The sequence below is a fragment of the Hyaena hyaena genome, unplaced genomic scaffold, assembly GCF_003009895.1.
Source record: "Hyaena hyaena isolate Hyena2069 unplaced genomic scaffold, ASM300989v1 scaffold_108, whole genome shotgun sequence".
NCBI lineage: Eukaryota > Metazoa > Chordata > Mammalia > Carnivora > Hyaenidae > Hyaena > Hyaena hyaena.
In genome coordinates, this window is record NW_024080741.1 from 2,212,680 (window position 1) to 2,230,735 (window position 18,056).

Genomic DNA, 18,056 nt, shown 5'->3' on the forward strand with positions numbered 1-18,056 from the left:
CCAGAGAGGGGAAGCCCCCGCCAGACTGATGCTCCTCAGGGGTGGCCTTGATTTTGCCCTGTCCCCGTTGCAAAACCTTCCGTGACTGGCTCCCCAGCACCACTGAATTAAGGACAGACTCCTTAGCCAGGCACCAGAGCTACTACAATATGGTCCCAACACCCATTTGCAGCCTCATCTCCTGCTGTTCCATAACCAGAACGTCCACTCTCACCTCCAGGCCTCTTTCCTCATCCTCAAGTACAGCCTCCATGTTCCCGCTCCGGGACTTGCTTCTGTAGTTGTTCTCATCCTCCGTGTATTTGTCTACCCCCGCCCCACTTCCTGTCCTCCATGGAAGCATCTTGAAGGCTAATATTCTGTCTTTTTTTTTTAAGTTTATTTATTTGAGAGAGAGAGAGAGAGAGAATATCCCAAGCAGGCTCTGCACTGACAGTGCGGAGCCTGACATGGGGCTTGAACTCATGTGAGGAGATCATGACCTGAGCCAAAACCAAGAGTCAGATGCTTGACTGACTGAGCCACCCAGGTGCCCGGCTTATTCCCTCTTGGATCTCCTCCCTCTCAGCCGCTCCCCCTCCCTCCAGGAGGGAACACGGTACTCACTGATTAGTTGCTAACTAGGAATGTGTGACAAGATTCTTCCCTCACTGGGAGTGTGGGGAGGTGGTAGTCGTTAGATGTTAGGTGAAGAGGAGTCGGACAGCCTTCTGCCGTAATGCAGGTAAGGACGCTCTACTCCCACCTCTTACCTCATAGCAATAAAACTCCAGGAACACAAAAATACTAGCAGGAAATACATCGACTTGGAAGCATTTCTTTGGGAGGTAGAAAGAGAGGTCATAAAAAATTTCTTCATTCTACCTTTTCTAAATCTTTTTTAAATGACTATATGCTTCTCTTATAAGACAGAAACATTAAAAATAAAGCAACTTTGGCAAGTGTCCTCAAAAGAGATTTCCTAACTAGTGAGAGGACATTATACCTTCTATGAGCAGCTCTTTGGCTCAACCCTGTTTCTTCCACATCTGATCTTGCTTCTTCAAGTCAGGCAAAGTAGCCGTGCAGGGGCCTAAAGACATGAGTCTGGGGGCAAGAAAGAGCAGGGACCAGGACATACAGAGGCTCTCAGCAAAAGACGGCAGGTCGCCCACCTCTGCTTCTTCGGAATATTCTAGCCAAAGAGAATTTTTTAAAGAGACATGTAGCCACAAAGAGAAAGAACGGGGCAAGAAACAATGGCACCACACAACCTGGAAAGTGGCTGCTTGAGTGGCTGCATGAGCAAACCTGAGAAAGTGGGAGCTGAAGCCAGCAGAAAGGTTACAACTACTCAGCACACCACAGAACCACCTGGCTCTGGAATTGGTGGCAACAGGAATCCCACTTTCAGTGGAGGTGAGGTCGGGCTGGAAAGAGGAAAACAGGTTGATAATCAGTCTAAAAAGGATTTAGATCTCCCTGTCCCTTCCTCTGCTCCAGCAGCAGAATGAAGGTTAGTCCTCTGGAAGAGGTGAAGCGGAGCTCTGCGGTGGGGGCATCCCAAGCCCAGGCCAAAGTGGGAGTCTATGCTGAAAACTGGAGCGTGGAGTTGATGTCTATGTATTCAGAGACCCTCTCGATCCTTTTTACCCACAAGATCTTAGAATGTCGGCAGCCAGACTCATACCCTCTGGGCAACAGATTAGACATTTGTCTTCTGGGGAATCAACCAGCACAAGAGAAAAATCTGAAGATACTGAAGTAAGGGTGTCCCAGTGAAACAGCTCAACTAAATCACCCTATGAAAAAGCCCACCACTACAGAACCCTCCACCCATACAGAGTTTTTAATCAGCCTTCTAGCTTACTCTTAAATATGAGAGAACAACCAAGTTTCATCAAGTATATGTGGAAAGTCAATAACACAAAAGAGAAAGAAGTACGGGAAAAACAGAAAAAGGAAGCCAGAAGAAACAGAGGCAAGTAGGGAGAAACCAAAACAAACAGATACCATCAGAGAGATACATGAGAAGATAGTTGCATCTACAAAACAAGGCTAAGATGTTATAAAAGAGGAATATTTACAGAACAAAAGAGTTATTGAAAATGAAAAATATGACAGTATGACATGAAAAATTTAGTAGGAAACTTGCAAGATAAAGCTGAGGGACATCTTCAAGAAAGTCCAACCAGAAGACGAATATGGCAAATAGAAAACTGTAAAAATTAGAACATCACACTAGGAGATCTAACATCTGAATAACATGAGGTCCAGAAAGACAGAACAGAGAAGACAAAGTGGGGGAGGGGGATGATTAAATACAATATTTAAGAAAACTTCTCACAATTAGAGGACATGTTTCTAGACTGAAGAACAACGCAGTACCTAGTACAATAGATGAAAAAAGAATCATAAAAACCTCACCAGTCTGAAGCGATATCTGCACCCTCATGTTCACTGCAGCATTACTTATAACAGCCAAGATGTGGAAGAAACCTATGTGTCTATTGAGATGTAATGGATAAAGAAGGTGTGTGTACATATATAATGGAATATTAGTCATCAAAGAGAATGAAATCTTGCCATTTACAACAACATGGATGGAGCTAGGATGTACTGTGCTAAGTGAAATAAGTCAGAAAGAGAAAGAAAAACAAAGTATGATTTCACTTAAATGTGTAATCTAAATGCAAAACAAATGAATAGACAAAACAAAATAGAAACAGACCCATAAATACAGAGAAAAAACTGGTGGTTGCCAGAAAGGAGGTAAGTTGGGGGTGAGCAAAATTAAGAACAGGATTCAGAGGCACAAGCTTCCAAGTATAAAATAAATTAAGTCATGGGGATGTAATGTACAGCACAGGAAATACAGTCAATAATACCGTAATAACTGTATTAACTAGACTTATCATGGGGACCATTTCCCAATGTATAAAAATATCAAATCACTATGATATACACCTGAACTAACAGTACATCAATTATACTTCAGTTAAAAAAAAGAACCACAATGAGGCGAAACATCAGGGAAGTTTAGAAGACAAAGGAGAAAGAGGAAAAGCCTGTACATTTTCAGAGAGAGAGAGAGAAATAATATGCAAAAGGTGAGGAATTGAAATGGTAGAACAGCACTATCCATTAAAAGACAATGGAGCAATGCCTTCAAAATTCTGAGTTCAGTGTTTCCAATCTGGAATTCTATGCCCAGCCCAACTCCCAATCAAGAGCGAAGGTAGGAAACAATATATTCAGACACACAAGTTCTCAGAAAGTTTGCAGCCAGTGTGCCTTTCCTATGGAAGAAAACTAAAAATGAGCCAGCTATAAAATCTAGGGTACAGGAACTGAACACAGGAACAAGATGAAGAAGGTGCCGGGGTGATGGTGGAGGGAATCTCAGGTGACTGCGTGCAGCTGGCCCAGCTACCTGTCCAGATAGGAGTAGAGACTACAGGCTCTTGAGAGAGAGACCCCAAGAAGAAAACTTCCCCACGTTCCATGTGCAGAGAGGAACTTGGCACTTAAGTTGGGGAGTCTGGAGATAAATCAGTGGCAGGTATGTCCCAAGAGCTGAGCAAATGGGAAAAGAGCACAAGTATTCACTCCAAGAAAAGTAGAAATAGAAAGGGCTTGTAATCATGCTATACTTCAAGACTCAACTTTGAACTGTTTACCTAGTGTTTTTTTAATGTGTTTTTTTTTTTTTTTTTTAATTTCTGAGAGAGAGAGAAAGGCAGCGTGAGCTAGCTGTCAGCACAGAGCCCGACGCGGGGCTCAAACCCACAAACCATGAGATCATGACCTGAGCCGAAGTCGGATGCTCAACCGACTGAGTCACCCAGGCACCCCTGTGTTTACCTAATCTTAATACCATAAACAGGGGTGCCTGGGTGGCTCAGTCAGTTAAGCGTCCAGCTTCGGCTCAGGTCATGATCTCGTCGTCCATGATTTCGAGCCCTGCATCGGGCTCTGTGCTGACAGCTCAGAGCCTGGAGCCTGCTTCGGATTCTGGGTCTCCCTCTCTCTCTGCCCCTCCCCTGCTCATGCTCTGTCTCTCTCAGTCTCTCAAAAATAAATAAATGTTAACAAAATACCATAAACACTGATGTCACAAAAATAATGCTACAGCTGTAAGAAGAGCATGGGGCTACAGTGTAGTTTTAGTGGGGGTGGGTTGGGGAAGGTGGATGAGAGAGGGCTAATGCCTCTACACAATTGCTATGGTCTGAATGTTTGTGTCCTCCTCCCCCATTCATATGTTGAAATCCTAGCCCCCCAAAACTGATGGTATTAGGAAGTGGGGCCTTTAGAAACCAAGTCATAAAGGTGGAATTCTCATGGATGGGATCAGTGCCAGGTAAAAAGGACCCCACAGAGCTCCCCACCCCTTCTACCAGGTAAGCACACTGTGAGAAGACCCCAGCCGGAACCAGGAAGCGGGCTCTCACCAGACACCCAATATGCTAGAGTCTTCCTCTCGGGCTTCCTGGCATCCAGAACCGTGAGAAACACATGTCTGTTTATAAGCTACCCAGCTTGTAGTATTTTGTTATGGCAACCTGAACAGATTAAGGCAGAAATTAACAGATAATACTTAAATCTTAAAAAATGAACAAGTAGCGGTGTATAAAAGAAACCGGAGTCTATGTACTATTTCATCCCATCTATATGAGGTGCAAGAACTGGCAGAACTAGTCAATGGGGACGGAAGGTCAGGAGAGCTGGCATTTGGACAGCAGTACTGAATGGGACGGGACATGAGAGGATGCTCTGGGGCCAGGGGAATGATGTAGAACGAGAGCTGGCTGTGATCACACACAGGTATGAACATAAACTTCATCAAGCTCTCAGATTTATACACCTTGCAATCTACTTTCATAGCATTTTAAAAAAAAAAGGGAATAAGAAAAAAATCCGGAAGCAGATGCGCTTAGTTTCATGATACAGAACATGATAAACAGCAAAAGACGTTGAGAGTGGCTGCTTCTGAGGCAGAAGTGTGGTGACAGGGGCAGGGACTAATTTTTTTTGTAGCAAGCCTTGTAGAATGATTTGGCTTTATGAAATGATGTGCATGTATAGCTTCAATGCCTTAAATGCTACAAAAGACAAAAAGTCCATTGAGCACACGTCACATCCTGCCAGTTTAGCTCTGATCGCTGCTAGGTGGTGCACTATGTCATTTAGAGAAGGATTTGGCTGCTGCGTGCCATGAAGTTATCTGCAAGGCTGACGTCAGTGGACCCAAGATCTAAGAGCCTCTACAGGTCGCACGGTGGGAAGGGGCTGGCGCACTTAGGCACCAGCTGTGTGGCCGGGGCCTACAGGTCAACCAGTGGAGGACGTTCTGTGGAGGGCAAGGGGCATTACCCAAGGACCCTTGCCACCTGATTTTTTTTTTTACTTATTTTTTAAAAATTTTTAATGTTTTATTTATTTCAGAGAGAGAAAGAGACATCATGAGCAGGGGAGGGTCAGAGAGAGAGGGAGACACAGAATCTGAAACAGGCTCCAGGCTCTGAGCTAGGTCAGCACAGAGCCTGACGCGGGGCTCGAACCCAGGAACTGTGAGATCATGACCTGAGCCGAAGTCGGACGCTTAACCGACTGAGCCACCCAGGCGCCCCCCTTGCCACCTGATGTTGGGCAGTGGTAGTGGCTCCTGAACCCCCCACCCCCACCCCAATGCCTGGCGTGCAAGCAACTTTCCCTGACTGCCGTGCATGACTGGGACCAGAGAGCAGCATCCTGTGCCCTTGGCTGCCCGGGTGACAATCTGCAGTCGGCTCAGGCTCACAGAACTGACGCTGAACAGAAGGGAGCCGGAGCCGTGGCCTCGGCCCTCCTCCCCGTCCTCCTCACCTCTCAGGTTTCGGATGAAGTCCTCCAGCATCATCTTCCGGTCAGGCTTGATGTTGGGGCTGTACATGTCGGTGTTGAGGAGGATGATGGCAAAGGCGAGGATGAAGATGGTGTCGGGGTTGTGGAACTGCTGCACCACCTCGGGGTTGCACATGCAGTAGCGCTGGCTGCGGTGGGGACACAAGCGGGCTGCTGATGCCCTTCTCCCCCCGCCCGGGGCTCCAGAAACGGGGAGCCGTGGGGGGCAGGTGCTGGTTCTCGGAGGGCATCGCGTCCCTGTAGCCTGGCCCCCTTCCCCACTGAGGGGACAGTGAAGGAGTCACCGAGCCATGGATCCCATCACTGCACACAGATGCTCACCGAAGACTTGCTGGTCAGCGGGGATGGGCGGGAGGCACGCCGGCTCCCTGGAGGCCCAGCGCGGCTCCGGCTCAGAGAGCTCCAGGGCTCCTGTCCCCTCCTGTCCAGCCAGCCCCCCACCAGGAGGGCTTCTCCCCAGCCCCAGCCTGGCCCCGCTAGCATCTCCAGTCCCCCACATCCAGGCGTGTGTTTTGAGGGCTGTGTGAGGGGAGTGGGTCTGCGGAAGGGGGTCCTACCTGAAGGCCTCGATGAGCCGCTCCACCTTCTGGGCTTCCCCCTGCACGCGGATGTGAGCCTGGAACTTCCTCAGGGCCTCGTCCAGCTCCATGCTGGAAAAGTCCATCTCGTCCACCACGCAGCTGAGGGCGGGTGGGGGGGGAGGGCGTAGTTCTTGAGGAGAAAGGCAGCCCCCAACCCTCCCTCAGCGGGAGGCCGCTGAGGGGTAGGGTGCAAGGTGTAGCCCCCTCTCCCACTGGTGGGTGGGGGGCAGACTTGGGTCCCAGTGACTTGGGACCGGGAGGGGACTGACTCACCCAGGACTCTCCCTCTAGGAACCGAAAAGGACCCTCCCTTACACCGTCTTTCCTTTATCACAATAGCCCTGGGAGGCAGATGGCTGGCCGCCGGCTCCACAGCTAAGAGCCCAAGGCCCAGAGAGGCCAAGGGAGCCATCCAGGGCCACACAGCCAGAAGGGGGCGGGTCTTCCACCTCCAGATCCCACGTCTTTGCCTCTCAGCCTCAGACAAAGGTTTGAAATAGGAATAAGTGTAATTTCCTCTTCTGTTGCTGTCCCTGGGAGGCCGTACGTCTCTCTAGTTTCTCGTTCCCATTGGGGCTTACAGGTGACTGACCCGTCCTCCCACACCACCCCTCCAGGCAGCCTCGGGCAGGGTGGGAGAGGAGCGAGCTCATCCTAATCTCCCTCGCAGCCAAGGAGCCTGTTCTCTCAGGGAGGCTGTGGCTTCTGAAGAGTAAATGACAAACCAGCTTAATGTGGGAGGGAGGAGACAGAATGACAAACACGGCCAGGTTCTGAGCCTGGTCCTCCCACTGAACTTTTGTGACTTTTGGTCAAGACTCATCTTTTAGAGCTTTGGTTTCTTTTTCTGAGAAGGAAAGAGGTCAGGGTCCTGCTCCCCATAGGCCCTTCTACCCTGAAATGCCACCTCTCTCTAGCCGAGGAGAGTTTGTATCTGAAAGTCCCCCTGCAGCGTGGGGGAGGGGGAGTGGGGACACGGTCCAGTCACCCCTATGAGGCAGTGTCATTCCTCTGGCCTGGCCTGCTCTCAGGGCCCCTCCGTCCATGCAGTCTGAGGCCAGGCCTCTCCCAGCCCCAGCCTCCCGCTGCCTTGCCCTCCCTGGGGATGCCCTGTCCCCAGGGCCATGAGCAGCGAGCCAGGGTCCAGGCCTGGCCAAGCCCTGATGTGCCTGAGAACTGCAGATGCTCACACGGGCCAGCAGGCTCTCAGAGCTGGCTTCCCCGCTTTCTGCGGCCATGCTGTGGTCCAGTCTCCTCCCTCCGGATCGTTTTAACCCGGCCCCACAACGCCCGCTGGGGTCAGCAGCCCCTCCGGCTTCCACAGGCCTGGCGGACACTGCCACAGTGTCACGGCCCGGTCCCTGCCTGACTTCTGCCCAAAAAGGTGAGGCGAGCTCCAGGCTCCAGCCCAATGTGTGGCTCGGTGCCCAGCATACTGGGGGACTCAGGGGACGTTTGCCCAGTGACCAAGTGAGCAGAGGGACAAGTCCTGAGCAGGACCCACTTCCTCCACGACACCGGCGCCCGTGCAGGGCCCACCACCCAGGGGACTCAGGGATCCTGACTCAACCCTGGCTCTGGTGTGCGTTTTCAGAAGGAAGCAATGGGAGACACCCACCCAACAGTGGTCAGGGGCTGGAGCCCCTTTCAGGGGGAGCAGGGAGGAGAGGGCATCGCGGGGACTTCTAGGAAGGGGAGGCTGGGAGCCCCCCTCGGCCGGGGAGGTGGCCATCTTCAGGCTGGGAGCCCACCCTCTGCCTGGTCAAACCCCGCCTTCTCTCAGACTTGTCTGCCTGGATAGTGAGAGAGAGGGTGGCGCTGGGGGGCTGAGTGTGACGAGCGGCGATGTCAGTGTCTGGGGGAACTATCTGGAAACTATCGGTCCAGCCTGGGGAGAGGCCACTCTGATTTCTCAGCAGCGCTTGTCGTCACCTCCTCCCCGAGCACTCCCTGGCTGGCAGGTGAACTCTGAGAGCCGCACCATGGGGCCCGCATCCACGTGCCCCCGAGCCCAGCACAGCCAGGAGTTATGAGCTGTGCATGACTGACCAGACAGCGAGGCTGTCAGAGGAGGCGAACCAGTGACCAGTGCGGTCCCTGCAGCGAGGGTACCAGAGCCAGAGCCAGGGGGCAAGGAGAGGGAGGGAGGAGGAGACAGACGTGGAGACAGTGAGAGACAGAGGATACAGAGGCAGGTGAGAAAGACAGAGAAAACAAGAACAGAAGGATCGAGAAGGGAAGAGAAACAGAAACGGAGAGGCAAAGAGTCAAAGAGAAGAAGAGAGAAAGACCAACAAATTGGGGAAGAGACGGAGACAGAGAACGAGAGACAAACAGAGATGAGGGGAGAGACGGGGACAGAGTGAGAGACAGAGAGGAGAGAGAGGTGGAAAAGGACAGGAAACGGAGGGGGCCTGGGCACGGAGCAGAGGGCCATACCCGCTCATCCTGCACCCCCTCTCGACTCATCAAGGCCAAGGGGAAGGCAGTGGGCCCCAGGCTGGCCAACCCTGGAGGCAGGATGGTCCCGGGTCCCCCCGCCTGGTGTCCGGCGGCTTCCCAGGACTTGCCCCGTCAGTCTGTCCACCGCACCCCTGCCTGGCCTCCACATCCCTCATCAGTGATGCTCCTAGAGCCTTTGTCTTGTGCCCCCTGCCCAGTGCTCTGAAGGGGGTGGCTGCCCAAAGCCCGGGCACCACTGGGGGGGCAGCTGAAGGAGGCAGCGGAGCAGCTGGGAGAAAGTGGGATCTGCTCAGCCAAGCACGATGGCCTAGTTTCCAGGCCTTCACTCAGGTGACACGCAGTCCGATCGCTCGCTCGCTTGCTCGCTCACTCGGGGCTGCGGCTAAAAGCTCCAGGAATGAGCCCGGAGCCCGAGACTCAGCCGGGTGGAAATGCCAGCCCACGGAGGGAGTGCTGAGTAAATCAGTCTCAGGCCACGGTGGCGGGAAGGACTTCGTGGGAGGGTGCCTGGGCCCAGATCCTCGAGGACCCCTTGTAAGAGTTGGGAGGTGCCTTGTTAAAACACAGATCCCTGAGCCTCGTGCCAGATCTACCCACTAGACTACGTAGAGGTGGGGCCTGGGAATCGGCATCTTGCACAAGCTTTCCAGGCGATTTCTCCGTAACTGAAAACCCGCGGCTGAGCTGAGTGCAAGGGAAGGAGGGGCTCCAGGCAGGTGGAGCCTTTTCGAAACGAGTCCAGCAACTCCCAGGCCACCAGGGCAGCAGCTCGGCTCCCAGGGGCTGCTTCTGCAGAGCAGTGAGGGAGGAAGGAGATGGAGACTGGTGCCGCGCCCCCCTCCACACACGTGTACACACACGTACACACACGCGCACGTATTTGCCGCCTTACTCCCTGCAGTCGCCAGCCTGGGGCATCAGTGTGCAATGCGGGGGTGTCCTGGGGCTCTCGGATCCTGGGGAACAAATCTGAACATGTTCTGCAAAACCCGCAGATAGGAGGGAAGGAGCTGTGTTGCGTGATGGTAAGGCACTGCTGTCTCCGAGGAGGGTTGGGCCAGGTGACCTCGCAGCACCGCCCCCGCTCTCGGAGAAGGACCCAGAAGCAGAGAGGGCCCACAGTCAGCAGACAGAGGGCTCCCAGACAGCAGGAAGCCACAGCGCCATTTCTGGCTGGCTGTGGAATACCGCTGGCGATGGCCATGACCGCTTCACCCCTCCTCCCAGCGAACCGCTGCGAGCCTTCCTGGTGGGGCTGAGGTCGGGGCTGGGGCTGTGCTCTCTCCTGACAGGCTGGCCCTCGTGCAGCCCCTCACCGCAGGGCCCTCTGCCGTCCCACAACCCCCCACAACCCTTGCTCCTCCTCTCAGCCTGATTCTCTTTTTTCTCCCCAAGTACAAGTCCAGGCTGCACGGTGACCCACGTTCCCCCCCTTCTCTCACTCTTTCCCACACTTTCTCTTACTTTGCTGTGTCTGCCAGCACATGCAATCTCCCCCTCCCCGTTCTGCTCTGCCCCCCTGGAATCCTGGTGGGGAGCAGATGGTTTGACAGTTTTCCAAATCCACCCTGCGGCCTCCACTCAGGACAGCCAATGACATCTGTCCTCTTTGGTCATCTTTAAGGTGAAAAACATCACATGTTTCTGGGCGGTCTTTTCTGGTGTGTAATCTCCCCACTTTGCAGAAGGTGAAACTGAGACCACAGAGGGGTTTGGCTTGTGCTTCCCGCTCTTGTGAGGCCCCTTCCCTCCCCCCCTCCCCCGTGGGGCCATCTCTGCTTCAACGGGGGTCTGGCACCAGTGGGGGAAGCGCCCTCTGTGCTCATATTACTGAGGATTGCTCTTAGTGGGTCACTAAGTGCACCCTGATTTCATCTTCTCTCTCCATCCTGTGTGATAACCATTATCCTGTTGTGAAGAAACCAGCTCACAAAAGAGCTGGCCCTGCAAGGGGAGCTGCACACATCACATTACTTGCCAGCATCTCCCTGGCCAGGCAAGCTTGCCTCCGGCCCCGGTTAGTGCCAATGTGCCCCTGGGGGCAGCTATCTTACCCAGAAGCCTGGCAGGAGCCAGAGGGGCCCAAAGCGGGGGGTGGGGGGGACCGGGCACAGTCACAGTCACGTGCTGGGGGTCACCTCACTACCGGCAGTCAGCACGGAAGCAGTGTGGCCATCCCTCAGTTTCAGAGCTACCCTGGGTACCCAGAAGCCACAGCAATGACCAGTCCCCGACCCCCTAGGTTCCCCCTTCCCTTCTCTGGTGCTTTCTCTGGTCCTTGGTGGTGACTTTTTTCTTTCTCCCTCCCTCTCTCCGCCCTCCCTCCCTTCCTCCCAAACATGCATTGCCTCCTGTGTGCAAGGTGCTATGCTTGGGACCTGGTATAAGTGTCAAGCCACACAAATACAGACCCTATCCTGATGAGAGAGACAAACATTATACACAGAGTCAAAAATAATTATGTCATTGTGATTGTGGTGAATCCTATGTAGGCAAAAGACAGGTTTCCATGAGAGGACAAAGGACATATTTCATATTTTGGAAAGGCCCCTTTAAGGACATAACATTGAGCTGAGACCTGAATGATGAGTAGGGGCCCGACCAAGGGAAGGGGAGAAGTGGGGAAGAGCTTTCAGGCAGAGGGGGGAAAGCATATGCCAAGGCCCTGCGGTAGGAAAGAACTTCCAGGGACCTAGAGAGAGTCAGTGAGGCTGCAATGCAGAGAGTAAAGGGGGACAATGGAGAGTAGCCGGCTGTGGGGCTAGACAGGCAGGCAGGGGCTTGACCAGGCAGAGCTCTGTGAACCACAAGAGGATTTCAGAGTTTAGCCTGAATGCAGGGGGAGACAATAGGGCATGATCAGAGGAGTGATACGAGCCAGTTTGTTTTATGAAGATTTCTCTGGCTGTTCGGGGAGAATGAGTCGAGAAGAGAGGACAGAGAACGAGAATGAAACAGGGGTCCTGTTGGGATGCTACTGCCGAGGTCCAAGTCAAGGCTGATGGAGCGTGGGCTAAGGTGGAGACCAAGTGAACGGGCAGTCTGAGACACATCCTAGAGGAAGAACTGATGGGAGCAGGCGATGAAGGGAAGGTGGGAAGTGAGGGAAAGAGGAGCCAACAGTGAATCTCCAAGCCCTGGCTTGAGCACCTGAGGGCCTGATGGTGCTATTTATTTTTTAAAAATTTTAATGTTTACTTTTGAGACAGACAGAGGGTGAGCAGGGGAGGGAGAGGGAGACACAATCCAAAGCAGCTCCAGGCTCCGAGCTGTCAGCACAGAGCAAGACGCGGGGCTCGAACCCACAAACTGTGAGATCATGACCTGAGCTGAAGTCTGACACCTAGACAACTGAGCTACCCAGGCGCCCCCTGGCAGTGCAATTTTTTAAGCAGAGCCCATGATGGGGTGGACACATACGCTGGAGGAGAGACCAAGACTACAGATTTGGACACATTAAGTCTGAGATGCTCTCTCCTGTAGTACCAGTCTAGTATCTACTAAATCATTGCCCTTAGCACCCAAAGTCTTGTCTTTCCTATTTTACAAATTATAACCCTGCCTGGACTCTTCTTTGCCTCTAGTCACTACCTCTTGTCTCTACTCTTCTTTGGAGCCAAATTACTAGGGGGCCTTATGCCTGCTGCCTCTGCAGTCCCTGTGCACACTGTCTCCACGTCTTCAATCCCATTCACCTTTCAATCTGCTGCAGCCAAGCATCTGCCTCCAGCATTCCACTGAAACTTCGCCTTTCAAGGCCACACTGGCTGCCATGTTGCAAGTACAATGGCACCAACTTTTCATCCCAGCAGCCTCTGGGCAGCGCCAACATGGCTAATCATTCCCTTCTTGAAAAACTCCGCTCTCTTGCTTCCCTCACACCGCCCTCCCTTAGGTTGACTCCTTCCTCCCTGAAGGTGTGCCTCCTTCTTGAGGGGCCTCCTCCCGCTGCACCTCTACCTTAGGACTGGACCCTAGGCTCCCTGTCCTCTCTTTTTTTAAATGATTTCTTAAAAGTTCATTTATTTAGAGAAGGAGAGTCACACGGGAGGGGCAGAGAGAGAGAGAGAGAGGGAGAGAGTTTCGAATCCCAAGCAGGCTCCACACAGCAGAAAGCCCGACGACGCGGGGCTCTAACTCGTGAACTGTGAGATCATGACCTGAGCCAAAACACTTAACCAACTGAGCCACTCCTTTCCTGCTCTTAACACCCTCTCTAGGTGGCCTTACTCATTTCGCTGGCTCCGAATGTCCCCTTCGACAGCTCTTAAGTGTTTCTTGTGATGCATTCACCCTTTTCATTGTATTATTAGTCACCAACTAGTTAATTCTTTTTGGTTGATCTATATTGTTTGTAAAAGACAATGTTGCTGAGTCCAGGGGGCACATGCAAACCATCGAGTCTGCGTTTGATTGGAAGTCCACCAACACCCTTCTGAGTGTCCTGGCTATCGAATTCACCCGGGCACTCTGGTCTGAATGGCAGCTACTGGAACGACACTCACAAGCCCACAGGCTGTGCTGGCTTCTCTTGCAGGGAAGTCAGGCTGCCCGTATTTCACCTTGCAGTTGGTGTTTAATATTTTAATGTGTTCTCGGTAAATACTTGACACTATCTGGTTTGAGGGATTCTTCAGAAGAAATGTCCCCCGAACCCAGCATCTCCCCTCCCAAATGAATAATACACACATGTTTATTTGGCATAATTTCACGAATTACCCCAGAGAGCCTGAAAGCACAAATATATTCACATGCAAAGACTGTTCCAAATCCTCAACAGCTCGGGAAGCTGTTCCCTGCGATCTGGCCGCCTCTGTTCTCCTCCCGCCCATCACCTACCTCCTCGCCATGTCTCCGGGCTCCAAGGAGTTCTCCCTCCTGTGGCCACTGCCCAGGCTAAGGGTCTCCTCCTTCCTTGCATTTCTCCCCATGACTGTGACTGCAATAGCCTCCCTAACCAGCTTCTCTGCCTCCGAGTCATGTTCCGGAGCAATTCTTCTAGGACACCCCTTTGGCCCTGCCACTCACTCCTCTGTTTATATTTTTCTTTATTTCTAGGAGAGAGAGAGAGAGACAGCCTGAGCAGGGGAGGGTCAGAGAGAGAGGGAGTGACAGACTGAAACAGGCTCCAGGCTCCGAACTGGCAGTCAGCACAGAGCCCGACGCGGGGCTCGAACCCACGAACCGTGAGATCATGACCTAAGCGAAAGTCGGACGCTTAACCGACTAAGCCACCCACGCGCCCCTCTGTTTATATTTTTCAAGGGCTTCCCACGTCCCTAGCATGAAGCCCAAGTTTCTCAGCCCCATTCACCCTGCTAGCGCCCCAGCTTCTGTCCCTTTCGCATGCGGGCTCCCTCCTGCAGTCCGGCTCTCAAACCTGCACGCTGTTGCACATGCTGTTCTTTCTTCCTGCCGCCCCACCCCGACCTCGAGGTCCCTGTTGAGCTATCTGTCTGTCTAGGAGCCCCCTCGCCCTCCATGCTACCCCGGACAGGCCTCTGTCTCCCGCGCCATAACATTTACCTGCCTGTCTTCCCACTCGGCTCTGTGCTCTTTCCGGCAGAGGCAGCTCTTTTCCCTTCTTCATGCCTGGCGCACATACGAATTCAATAACTGTTCCCGAGATGAATGAATGTGTAAGTGAGAGAGCAGCTGGGTGAATGAACGGGACCTCGAGCATGTGCTCGGCCGGGGTGGGAGCCCGCCCAGTGGCCCACGATTGCTGGGCCTGCTTTGCCAAGATCATCTGGAGCTCACCCCAAGACTGGATGGAACTGCCCAGGAAACGGGCCTGTAGATTCCAGACCACGGGCGCTAAGGCGGTGTGGAGTACGCGGGCTTCCCACTCCCCTCAGCGGCACGTGCGAGTGAGTGAGTGATGAGAGCCAAGCTAACTGGTGCCCATTAATCCGCTTCCAGCCGAGCACAGCTACACCTGTCCACGGAGGTGCCACTGCCGATCCGCGAATGAGTGAATCGGGAGCGCAGCTTCCGTCCGGGCCTCCCTCCCTCTCCATCCTGTGGCCAGTACTGTAAGCACAGATGTTCCCTGCATCTGTATACACAGGTACAATCTTGCATAAAATTGTTTGTTAATACTGATCTGTGTGTGGAGTCAAGTTTGTGTTGCAGGGAAATGAAGCGTCATTCACGACTGTGATCAAAATGACTTTCTTCATCTCAATTTTTTTTTTTTTAAACGATAGCAAGACAGCGTCTGGCAGACAAAGGAACTGACTGGGAGCTGAAAATAGGTAATGATAGCAGCAGGGATTTTTAATTGGCCAGAAGAGACAGCACAGATCTGGAAGGTGAGGTGCACGCAGGCTGAGGCTCAGCAGAGGTGCCTGTGCTGCAGAGGTGGGCGGGGCAGGGTGGGGAGGGGAAGGGGGGAGGGGGCTTGCAGGGGGAAACACTTGGACTCGGGGAGGAGACTAAGCCCAGGTTTCAGGATTAGGATGGAAAATGAAACCACCCACTGCCACGAGATGTAGGAACCTTGGTTTTATTTCTGCAGTTCTTGGCTCATACAATTCAATTAAAAATATCCCCATCCGCCAGAGAGTTATTTTTGTTAGGCACAACTCATAATATGCCCGACAAAGGTCAAGGCTTTTTGGAAAAGTGCAACGTGGCTCGGAAAATAGAGCAGAAGGGAGCTGACGCAAGAAGACTTGCCAGCGTCCCTGGTGACGACATGCAAACAAAGAAAAATCTCGCCTGGGAGGGCCTCAGACAGGCGGGCTGCCAGTCATACCTTGAGGACTCACGAGCCAAAAGAACCACCTTTAAACTACCCAAGCAAATTAGAAGTCAATGCAGATGCCTAAGGTGATTTTCCCTTTGCTGGGCCCATCTGCCAGGGGTTCTCATACTTGAGTGGGCATCAGACCCCCCTAGTAGGCTTGTTAACCCACAAGAGTTCTGACTGAGTGGGTCTGGGCTGGAGTCTGAGAATGGATATTGCTAACAACTTTCCAGGGGATGCTGCTGCTGATGTTCCAAGGACCACACTTTGAGAACCGCTGCTCTGTGCCATTAACAGTGGGCAGAGTGAGAAGCCAGGGGGTTGGTGTCAGACACCCTCGGGGTTGAATCTGGCTTCCTTCATTGAGGCTTTTTCAGTTCAGGTCACTCAGCCTCTCCATGCCTCACTTTTTCCATCTACAGAATGGAGCTTACACCTTTAACATCTACTAGGCAGGTGGTTATGAGTTTTGAAAGAGACAATGTGTGTAAAGTGCCTGGTCCATAACAGAGCTTAAGAAATGACAGTTTTCATTAGGCACCTGGAGACCAAGTCTGAGTTGACATACCAAGTGCATGAGTGAAGTTGAAGTCCCTTCTAGCATAGGTTTTAGACCCTCTCCCTCCTCAACAGTTAACTCTGCCTGAAATTCCATCTCTAGACATTCATCTATCGGCTCCTTAAAATGTCCATCTATTACGAATAGGGGAAAATGGATCTAGGTCAGACCTCTTGAGATTTTATGAATCAGTTTCTCAGTCCCGCTTTCTTCTCAGATGAGCAGAGAGAACAAAGGTGAATCAAGCCACGGGATAGTACCTGATTTCATTCAATCAGCCACTGGCCAGGGGACTAGTCATTTCTTCTCTCTGGGCCTTAGTTTCTTTCTTTTTTTTTTTTAATTTTTTTTTTTTTTTTTTTTTATATTTCTAGGAGAGAGAGAGAGAGACAGTGTAAGCAGGGGAGGGTCAGAGACAGAGGGAGTCACAGACTGAAACAGGCTCCAGGCTCCGAACTGGCAGTCAGCACAGAGCCCGACGTGGGGCTTGAACCCACGAACCGCGAGATCATGACCTAAGTGAAAGTCGGACGCTTAACCGACTAAGCCACCCAGGCACCCCACCTGGGCCTTAGTTTCTGCCCGGGTGAGATGAGAAGGCAGGACCACCAGGCCGTGCAAAAGGTCTTCTAGTGCCACACTCCACCACTGGGGGCCAGCAAAAACTACAAAGCATTTGGACCACATGTCCCTTGAGAGGAGGATGGTGTCTCGGGCCCGGGTTGTAGAACCCTTGTATCTGCCATCATCGATCTGAGCCGTTGGTTAGCTCTGTGACTGTGGGCAAGCTACTTAACGTCTCTGTTCCTCCGTTCCTCCGTTTGGTGCAGATCAACAGCACTCACCTCACAGAGCTGCTGTGAAGATGGAATGAGATTTTGCATGGATGGGTCCGGGCACAGTGCCTGCTGGGACACTGCGAATGCCTGATACATGTGTTCCGTCTCACAGCCTGTCCTCGCAGCTGGCCCTCCTAAAATCCCCAGGAGAGTGTAACTCTCAGGGAGCCCCTCTCCCTAGAAAGCTGCTCCCTGGAAATCCCATTTCAAAGAGTCACACCTGGGTATCACACAGGGACCGAGAGAGCCCTCCAGGACTAGGACCCGAGCTATCGGGAAGGGGCTGGGTGGTAAGTCTTTGTGCGAAAGCCCAATTTAGATGCTAACTGACCAAACCAAAGGGAGTCACCACTCTGGACTTGTTCACCCCGAACTTGGTGTCCAAAAATCTTCACTACAGGAGTAAGCGGGTCTGAAATGTTCATGACTCTTTACTGTTAAGGAAAATCTCTCGTCTCGTGTGTGTGTGTGTGTGTGTGTGTGTGTGTGTACACATGTGTGATGGTGGAGGTGGGGGGTGAGGGAGAAGGGCACTGGAGAGCTGAGGGGTCAAAATCATAAAGACTCCACTTTTGGAAAAGACCCCCTCCTTCCCCCCCTCTGGGTGGCCACAGTGTCAAGCTTTCAAAGAAGTGGAAATAACCCCAAAGTCTATCCCTGCCTGCCTGGGTCTCTTTCCACCCTCCTCCAGACTCACAGGGGTCTGCATGGGTCCCAGCCTCCTCTCTCCTTCCTGGTGGAATTCCTCAAAAATAAAGCAACCGTTCTGAGGTTACACACAACACAATGGGCAGGACATTCTCAAATAATTTCTTCCTAGCTGTGAAAGGCTAGTGCCTTCCAGCCTGTTGAGTCTGACAATCTGTCTTCATTTCTGAATGTCCCCTAAGAAGAACAAATCTGTTACACTCTGGCCAACACATTTCCAAGGAAATGAAATAATGCAACCTGACTAAAATGTCAAACTCTAATATTGA

The 18,056-nt window shown here is 52.3% G+C and overlaps 1 protein-coding gene across 1 annotated transcript in view; it reads right to left on the reverse strand.

The window, feature by feature from the left end:
* Positions 1 to 18,056, reverse strand: part of IQSEC3 (IQ motif and Sec7 domain ArfGEF 3) — a 111,940-nt gene that overhangs the window by 16,390 nt on the left and 77,494 nt on the right. Inside the window, exons 7-8 of the mRNA XM_039236286.1 lie at positions 6,444 to 6,566; positions 5,848 to 6,014 (exon numbers count right to left, since the gene is read on the reverse strand). Coding sequence (XP_039092217.1) covers positions 5,848 to 6,014; positions 6,444 to 6,566 — 290 coding nt within the window. The remainder of the gene's footprint in view (positions 1 to 5,847; positions 6,015 to 6,443; positions 6,567 to 18,056) is intronic.